Genomic DNA, 9,663 nt, shown 5'->3' with positions numbered 1-9,663 from the left:
ATTAATTTTATAGGTTGGCCTCTTTGTAAAGCAGGGCTGCTTGAAAGGTGTAATAGAAATTGAACTGTAAGTAGTAAAATTATATTTTCTCATTCATTTTTAATTAGATTATTTCCCCACACAGTCATTCACAAAGTTGTGGAAAAAAATCTGGTGTGCAGAGGTCTGTCTGTAAGCTGGTGATTTACTTTGGTTTTGGTTTTTTTTATTTTTGGTTAACCAGACTTCAAGGTGTTAAGGTTAAATAATTATCACATAAGAAATAAGCAGTGATGACTGGTCTTGATTTTGCTTTTTGAAGCATTTCTCCTTATCTTGGTGTACAAACAATGTGCAGATAAAAATTGATGCATATGCCTTATTTAGCTTTTGATTATATTTAAAGTTCAAATGATTCAGATACAGTTAGTAGTGCCATCATGACTTAGTGGTTGGAAAATATTTTTAAAGAATAAAAGAAAAACAAAAACCTCAAACTCTTTAATTTTAAAACGAAATGTTTTGCCTTCGCTGTCTTATACTGATACTGCTGATATGAGGGGCTCCTTTACATTATTACTGAAACAAAATAGAAAAGGGAAAAGAAAAAGGTAAATCTGACTAATCTGGCTAATGCATTCTTCTAAGTAAGCTCTTACAAAACAGAGCAACTATAATAATTTGGACTTACTCTGTAAAATACCATCAGTAACTTGTGGTTACAGGACAATATTACGTGCTTCTTGTAAGTCTTCTGTTTTTTTGACAACTAAAGAGAGACTTACCTAATAGAGTTAGTAAATGAGTGCTTTTTTTGGTGACTATCTTAACATGAAGCTGTGATAGCACAGGTGGTTTTGATAAGGAGTTAATCTGATCTGTTTGCCTGAACTGAAGAGAACATAGAGAAGTCAACTGATTCAGAGCCTGAAATAATTTGTATAGCAATTGGCCTCCCTGATCAAATTGTATAAAAAGAAGGAACAGGTCTTTGAAAAAATCCTATCCACTTATGTTCTTTTGGGGGATACTTAAATGCAACATCTAGGGTGAGGGAGACCAAAGCTGCAGAATGTTGCTTTTTGACAGGAATTTTAAAATTTGAGTTCTGTAAGCACACACTATCTTGGTTTAATTTGGCCCTTGGATTGTAACTAAAGAGTTACTATAACTCAAGGGTTATAGTAGTAAAAAGTCATTAAGGTGTTAAAAAAAAACCAACATGACTTTGTAGGCCTTGTGAAGAAAGCCTGATATATTAAAATAAAGTAATAGATACTTGCAGGGAGAAGAATCACACAGTCTTCAAGAAGTGGGCTCATATCCTTATGACACTTTTTCCAAACACTGAAAGCTGTTGAATTACACACTTCTACTTTGATCTCTGTTCTTAAGACTCATAAGGTATACAGCTTCCAAACTGTTAAGAGCCCTTATCCTTCATCCTTAACAATAGGTTGACAGAACAGGCACTAGGCAATTTCTAAATCAAAATGGTGACCAAAGTTTCAAGAATTTATTCCTATCTCATTGCCTATTTATTATTCATACATCTTAACTAGACTAAATTTTTGAAGATAAGTGTTGAGCTGGAGAACTAACTAGACACCTGATGCATCTTTGTTGTTCTTTAAGGCTGAAAATATATACAAACTAGTATTTTTCATACTGTATGATACTATTTTTATTTTCAAATGGAATGTACATACACAGCTTAAAGATGCAGTTCATTACACTAATAATTTTTACTATAAAGGCATTGTGTTAATGTGCACTTTCTGCATACCAATTTTAAAACTTATTAAATGTCATATAAAAATTAGACTTATATAAACTGTTCATATCTGTAACAGCTTCTCAATGGCTCATACATTCGACGTGAGTATGTAATTCATATGAATAACTTCCTCTGAGTTAAGATTTGCAGATATTCTTGACATCTTTCACGGGAGGTTAATTCATTACTGAAGTACTGAATGCGTGCTGAAGCATAAAATGTGAATCTGCTGTTACTGTCTAGTTAATTTATATTAAATATTTAGATATCTAAAAGTTTTAATACCATAACTCTAACACACTTTGACACTTGGTAACCTTTGTGTATTCTCAAAAGTGTAATCACTTCTTTTTATTAATCAGGTCTAAGACACCTGACAATATAATTATTACACGTGAGATTCAAGCGGTGAGCAACACATCAACATGGTTTATCAACAAAAAGCCAGCAACCCTGAAAACAGTAGAAGAGCAGATTGCAGCCTTAAACATCCAAGTAGAAAATTTGTGCCAGTTTCTCCCTCAGGTATGAATGGATTTTGAAAAACAGCATATCCGTATGGAAAATTTTATAAGGTCTTGAGATCTAGCACTCTCTTTGTAACTTTAGCATCATTGTTCCTGTAGTTCTGCATCCTTGACTACCCCAGTCAATTGCTGCATGAACCTTTCCCTGATTATATGCAGTCAGTTCCTCAGGACTGAATCCTGTAATTGGTAAGTGAAGATGAAGAGTTGTTTGGATTTCTTTCTCAAAAATACAGAAAGCAGTCCTACTAGATAACTGAAGTTGCAACAGAGACAAGAGCCCTTTTGGTAATGTCTGTGAATCAACAGTTTCTTGAGCATAAAGTAAGACTTAAAGATATTTAGGATCAAATTATGTAAGAGTAAAATCATCCTCATGGAAAATAGCTCCTAAAGAAGAGAAAAGGTTAAAGAATACTGCAAGCAGTTTCCATATTTGAATCCATGCTCAGGCACATCGGGATTTCTGTGCAGATAACTAAGTTGCCTCACAATTGCATCTTAAAAAAAGTTACAACAGGTTCCTTCCTAAGACCTTCGCAGTTTGTGTGGATCATCAGGTATGGTAGTAAAAGCAAACCTTATCAGAGCCTAGCCAACCATGGGTCTATACTTCTGTTCAAGGAGAAGTGCATTCAAGAGGACATGCTGAAAAACATTAAAATTTTGAAGGCTTATATACTGTGGTCACAAGTATTCTGGTGGTGGCTTTTTTCATTTACATGTTTACAGTATTTATCGACAGTAAAACTTTCTGCATACTCTGCCAACATAACTTTTGTATTTACAACAGCTTGTTTTCTTTTGTGCATAAATAGTCAATTCAGTGAATATTACTGTGTTGAAAGTTTTGGTTTATTTGCTCTCTGCCACTGTAGCAATGGCCAACACACCTTTCACTCCAGTCTTGGTTTTGAGCTGTTCCTCTGCCTTGGACAGCAGCAGTGCTTCCTGGTAATATTAAGGCTGGCAGCTAAGGCTAACTTTTACATAGCCTCAGCAACCCGAGAATCAAAATGAAGAATACAGTGGAACAAAACCTTTAGTTGTCTGTACTAAACTGTCTTCTGCGGAAGAATGAGAGCCAATTCAAAAATAATGAACCAATCTGTGTTCTCAGCAGCTACCCTCAAAAGCTTCCAAAACAGCCAAGAACAGCTAAGCTTAAATTGTTCTAGAACAAATTAAAAGAAGTATGTATGAAATCTTAAAAATGTTTAGGAGGATTTGGTTGCTACTCTGAGATAGTCATGCTATCTTAGTTTAACTATGCCAGAGCTATCTAGCACAGAACTGTAGGTTAGGTCATATTCATGAGAATTAAGTTGTAGTATTTAAATCCAGTACTACTGTATTCCACTGTTGTAACTAATACTGTATTTTTGTAACTTTTTTTTATTTCATAGGACAGAGTTGGAGAATTTGCAAAACTGAGTAAGATCGAGTTGCTTGAAGCTACTGAAAAATCCATTGGTCCTCCAGAAATGTACCAATATCACTGTGAACTGAAAAACTTCAGAGAAAAGGAAAGAGAACTAGAGGTAAAAATGTGCATTATAGAGACAGCAGTGACTGCAGGGAAATTAACTTAATAAAATTTAACATGAGATCTTGTGGACCTAGAAGGTGGTATTTATTTATGGAGTCTGTGGTAAGTTGATTTTACCAAATCATGCTTGTATTCTCTCAGAGTTCATTCACTTTGACATTCACACGCTTGTAAGCATGAAGACACATGTGCCAGTGGTCTGAACACAGAGGACAAGGCATGCCTGTTGTCAAGTACTTACCACTTCTCTGGGATTCTTGACTGGCAGTCACTTTTCTGAACAGATCTTTTATGCCTTGTAGAAGTCATCAGCTGTTACAGGGCGGTCCTTTGCTTTAAAGGTCTTGCTGACGTCAACTTCCATAAATCATGGACAAGATTGTTGCCTGCTACCTGTTTTTCCTGGTTTGAAATATTAACAAAGAGGAAAAGGAAGAGTGTGTGCAATAAGCTGCAGCCTTGTTGCTATCCTGGTCCTAGGACACAGGATTGACAGTTACTTGTGCTGTGATCTTACTGAAGTGGAGGCTTAGTGATCTTTGCTGTAATAATGTGCTCCTTGCTGTTACTGCTGAGAATGGTGTCTTGGGAACTGTGTTCTGGGAACAGTGCCTCCATACAGGCCATTCTTTTAATCATTTGTTCCGCTTTGTTTTTAATCATTTCTTGTGCCTGTGCACGTCCTTGCATTTCCACTCGTACACACTACACACACACCAGCCTTACTGTTTCTCTTACAAATCACCACAAGATCTTTTGCGAGCATTTTTTCTGCTTGTATTTATAAAAAACAGTTATGGTGGTTTAGAAACATCTAGATCAATGGAGGCTTGAGCTCTAGGGAGTAACTTCCTGAGAAAATAATAATTAAAAAAAATCTTCAGGATAAGATTTCTGTTTAAATTAGGTTTGTTTTCACAGGAAGTATGTGGTAAAAGTACTTGAAAAAGCTGGGCAAATGTTTCTAGTTAAGTTGTTCCCCTCTAATTACTGCTGTACTAAAATGTCCTCTCAAATGTTAGCTGTACATTGAAGCAGAAATTTAAGATGTGGACTATTTTTGAAAAGTGTTCTCACAAAGTACGTACTGTAAAACGTGAAAATGTGTATTCTAACAGAACTTGTGCAGAGACAAAAGTAACTCTTTGGAGAAAATGAAACAGAGGGTTGAACGGTGCAAACAAGATGTTGAGAGGTACCATGAGTTCAAGCGCCATCTAGACTTAATTGAGATGCTTGACAGGAAAAGGCCTTGGGTGGTAAGTTTTTACTTTCTTTTTAATGTTTTTCTTACCTAACGCATTTTCCCTAGTACTGCAATATTGGAAATATGCCAAAAGTTTATTTAAAATAAATTTGACCAGAGAAACTTGAACATCATTACAATTACTACATGCAAACAGGCCAGGTCTTGAATTACTGCTCTTGTCCTAATTCTGATCTGATATTTGCTTGCATATGTAGCCAGACTAAAGAAGTTGCTTAAGTAATTACTGCCCATTTAGGAAAGCGAGCATTATGGGCCAAAAGCAGTATTCCTTGTGTTCCTTGCAGACTCAGCTGACTTAATTTAAGCTCTGCCTGACCACTTGCACTTCCTTCTTCCAGCTCTAACTCTTCTATGGAACATGTTTTGTTTGGCTTTTTTTTCAAACAGGTTGCATTCCTGTTTTGCTCATTTTAGTTTATGAGTTGAGATTTGGTGTGTATGACATAAATCATGGTGAATATATGTTACCAATCTCAAAGACACTGGCATTCTAAAATTTTGGAAAAATTTTAAGAGCCTAGTATCATGGACAGGTCATTTATACAAAGCAACGTAAGTCTTTCTGAACAGCACTTTGGTGGTTGTAGTTTAGTTTAATGTTGAATGGTCAATCAGATTAAATAATTAAGACTTTTAAGTTGATGTGGATTTTATTGTATTGAAGCAATACATTGTTTGCAAGCTTTATAGAATTCATGAAATACAGCTACAGAACTTAAAAAACTTAACGTGTGATAGTTGTGGAGGACAGGGATAATTTTTGAGGTATTTTGTTGCAATTTTGCAGATAACAAAGTCTCACATGGGTATACAAACAACTTTTATGTCTTGTATCTTGAAGAGTAACTGTAGTGCTACCAGCACAGAGGGATATAGGAGCAGCAACTGAAATAGATGGATGATTGTAGGTGCTGAGGATGTGAACTGTGCACTCGGTGCTGTTAGGACTGAACTTGTGCACTTGCTGAATGATGCAGACTTTTCGTACTATGTATGTAGTAGCCTGGCTTAGTTTAAATAAGAGAGTTACTAGAAGAGATGTAGGTCTTGCATAGTTAATGCAGTCTGATACTGATTGTTCTCTACTGTAAAATATGGATTCTGAAAGCTAGTTGAAAACTGGTGAGGGGAAACTAAGAATCTTATCTGCTGTCAGTTAAATTCCTTTCCATGGATTTTATAAGGTTGCTGTTAGCTATATGTTTCCTAAGCAAATTTAGATAGACTTCTTCATACCTTACTCTTTCACTGCTGTCTTCCAGACAGTTTGCGTTGCCGAGTGTATTAAATACTTTAGGTGGGTGCACTCAGGAGAAATATAGCTTTTAGCCACTGAATCCTTAGAAACAACTGTGTATTCTGACACCTGTGTAAAGTTCTGATTTGTAGTACAGAACCAGTAGTGTGTACTAGATCGCTTACCAGAAGCCACTTGCCTGTGAATGATGTACAGTTGAAATCAAGGGTCATCACTGTGATTGTCTTACTAGGTAGAAGATATTTGGCCTACATACTACAACCAAATGTCATCACATTCCATTGTGATCTTCAGTGTACAAAATTGTTGCTCTTTTGTGGTTTGTCAAATCCATCTGATAGATCTCGGTATTCTCCTCTATTGCAAAATATCAAGCTTTCCCTAAAATAGGAAATGGATTCTCCTACAAGGGCATATTTCTTTGTCATCTGACCTAGCACTGTTTGATCCTAAGAGTAAACATTTCTTGGTGTCTTAAAATTGGGTTCAGCAAAGTTGAGAGTAGCATGGGAGCTTATTCTTCCTTCTGTGGATCTTTCCCTGTCTTCCCTAAGAGATAAGTTTCTTCTTGCAGGCCAGACATACCTAGGTGTTTAGAATTGCCTCTGTAACAAAACAGAATAGCTCCCTCCAAATCAACCAGGAGGGAGATGTATGAACACAGCATTGTATAGTAAGAAGTAATAGAATACAGTAAGAAGACAGGCAACCTGAAAACAGGTCACCTGAAATATGACACTGGATTATCTCTTGATCTCAGTGGAAAGGAGGAGGTCTGCTGCTGAACTTGTCTTACTGTTTGACCATTGTAGAACTGTGGGGTTTTTTTCTGAAGGGTCCACTGCTTTTCAGCTGAGGAACACTTTCCTAGTCAAATGTTTTATCTAGTCAGCACTAGCTGCTTGTGTGTGTGGAGAATTAGACACCATTTTTCTACATGTCTGTTTCTAATAGGCTTTTGAGCATCCGCTTTAAATTCCATAAAATATACCTTAGGAATGCAGCATTAAAAGATTTGTACTCAAGGATTTAGGGAATGGTTTATGTTTTTGTGTGTATCTTAACTAGACTTCCGTCAAATGATTGTTGTCTACAATCAATAAGCAGATTTAAGGAGCTACCGGCTTTAATTTATTATTTTCTATATAGATAGCCCTTGTTTTGTAGGGTCTTAAAGAAAAGAGGTTTCTTACCTGTTCAGACTTTTATGCTTAAGGTAGTATAGTATACCATAAGATGTACTGTTTCAAGGTAGTATAGCAGCAAGAGGTGCTGTTACTCCTGCTGTAAATGTCCTTAAAACACATAATTCTAAAAATGTGTTTTGACCAAGCCATGTCCATTCTTCTTCTCCTCCTCTTCCATTCACAATTGAGACAAGTTGCTTACATAGTTTAGGTGCAAATATCTCTTGCAAGGACTGAAATCCTTTGGAAGTTCTGCAGATCTGTAGCTAAATGTGTAATTATGTGCATCAGGGTTATTTGATAAGGGTTACCAAAATACAGAAGTCTAGTGAAAGTCAGGTTTTCTTAAAGTGTTAAAGGGATTTGCTGTATAAAAACTATGTCATGACAATTTCTAGGGAAACTTGCCTGTGCTTTGCATCTGAAGTTACAAGGTGTAATTATATGTATGTACTTTTGTTTTAACCTTGAAAAGTACCGCCTTATTTGGAGCAGAGCTAGATTTTAAGCTTATTCTGTCATCTTAGTGGAAGTGTATTTGCTTTACGTCTGTAATTTCATAATGGTCGCTACTGATCCACCTCACAGAATTATAGCAGCAAGGTAATTGTAGACAAATTGGTCATTTTTTCTGTTGCTTGAATTCCGTATTGTTTAAGAACCATTAAATGCGTCTGCTTGTTCACTAGGGTCCAAATGGTCCCTAGATCTACTAGTTATAGTGACTAGTGACAGCAAAATTACTTTAGTGGCTCTAATACTAGTTTCTGAATGAGATTTTTCTCCTGAAACTCACATACAATTATATAAAATGCTAGAGTATAATGAAATACGGAAATAGAAAACAAAAGTCTTTAATTCTTTTACTTTCAACTCCTTCAAGGAATATGAAAGTGTTCGTCAGCAACATGAGAAAGTGAAAGAAAGCCGAGAGCAAGCCAAGAAAGAACTGAAGAATCTGAAAGAAATACAAGCCCCAATGACAAAAAAAATCCAAGAAGTTGAAGAACATCTTAAGAGCCTGGATATGAAAATCAGAGACAAGGTAGGTATTTTAAGTTTTCAGGTAGTGTATGTCATATTTCAGGTGTTCTGTGTTCAGCTTTGTACAGTGTAAAGCAATAACCTCTTTCTATCTAGTGTGTCATAATGATATGTTTCAGCAGAAATTTTTCTGAAGTACTCATGTCCTTGGTTCTCACTGCCTTCTCCATACCGCTGTTCCATTAAAAGCAGTAAAACTTGAGGAATGCATTTCATAGTAAACCTTCAGTAGCAATTCTGAAGGTCCACTCTCTTGGTGTCATAAGAGCAGGAACCTTCAGAATCTTCATGGATATAGTGCTACAGTTTCCTTAAGTTAGATACTTACATTGAATTAGTCATCAGTTTTCATCTGTTCTGTAGTTTACATTTGTGAATGCTCTGTTTCTTCTTAAACTGTAGCCAGTTTGGGTAGTTATCTTAAGCTAATTTACAAGTTTTATGGCCTAGAATCATTCCTCTAATATCTAACCGCATTCCATAAGCGGAGGGTTTTTTTATTATTAGACAGTAATCCTCCATTATTTGTGAATACTTTTATGCATAAGAGAATTTAATGGTAGACCTACCTATGCCTCACAGCTTACTGTCTATTTTTTGAATAGCTCTCTCTCTGGGAATATGGAAAATTGCTATTTCTGTATGACAAATAGGAAAGTATTGTAAGTCTCTGCAGGATTTTAACTACCGTGAACTATTCAGACTGCACAAAATTTTAATGGATAACCAAAGTTAAATTAGAATCTTTTTGGGTGTGCTTGGGATTTTTTGTTTGTTTGTTTTGTTGTTTAAGTGTACTTCCTTAAGAGGAATGTTAACAGCTGAAAGCTTGAAATTAATTTTCATAATGCAGTAAGGGCCTTCACACTTGTGAAGTGCTAAACTTTGTTTTCACTGCTTGGCATTATCCTGCTAGGTTTTAGTTTTCATAGTTTTCATTTTTACTTAGTGTTATACTAATACAGTTTTTCAAACAGGGAAGAATTCTACTGAACCATTGCTACTCTAATTTGTAGAAGTATTGGGGTGTGTGTGTATGTGTGTATATACACATATATGTATATATACATGT

General features: G+C 35.8%; 1 protein-coding gene across 1 annotated transcript in view; it reads left to right on the top strand.

Annotated features, from left to right (window-relative positions):
- LOC104542738 (structural maintenance of chromosomes protein 5-like) overlaps positions 1-9,663 on the top strand; it is a gene marked incomplete at both ends in the record, with an annotated part of 14,964 nt that overhangs the window by 1,088 nt on the left and 4,213 nt on the right. The window contains 5 exons of the mRNA XM_010187148.1: positions 14-66; positions 2,119-2,281; positions 3,690-3,824; positions 4,951-5,091; positions 8,431-8,592. Coding sequence (XP_010185450.1) covers positions 14-66; positions 2,119-2,281; positions 3,690-3,824; positions 4,951-5,091; positions 8,431-8,592 — 654 coding nt within the window. The remainder of the gene's footprint in view (positions 1-13; positions 67-2,118; positions 2,282-3,689; positions 3,825-4,950; positions 5,092-8,430; positions 8,593-9,663) is intronic.

This window comes from Mesitornis unicolor, unplaced genomic scaffold, assembly GCF_000695765.1.
Source record: "Mesitornis unicolor isolate BGI_N332 unplaced genomic scaffold, ASM69576v1 scaffold48996, whole genome shotgun sequence".
In the NCBI taxonomy this organism is placed as follows: Eukaryota; Metazoa; Chordata; class Aves; order Mesitornithiformes; family Mesitornithidae; genus Mesitornis; species Mesitornis unicolor.
The sequence above is the reverse complement of the archived record's forward strand: the minus strand, read 5'-3'. Positions and strand labels throughout refer to the sequence as shown.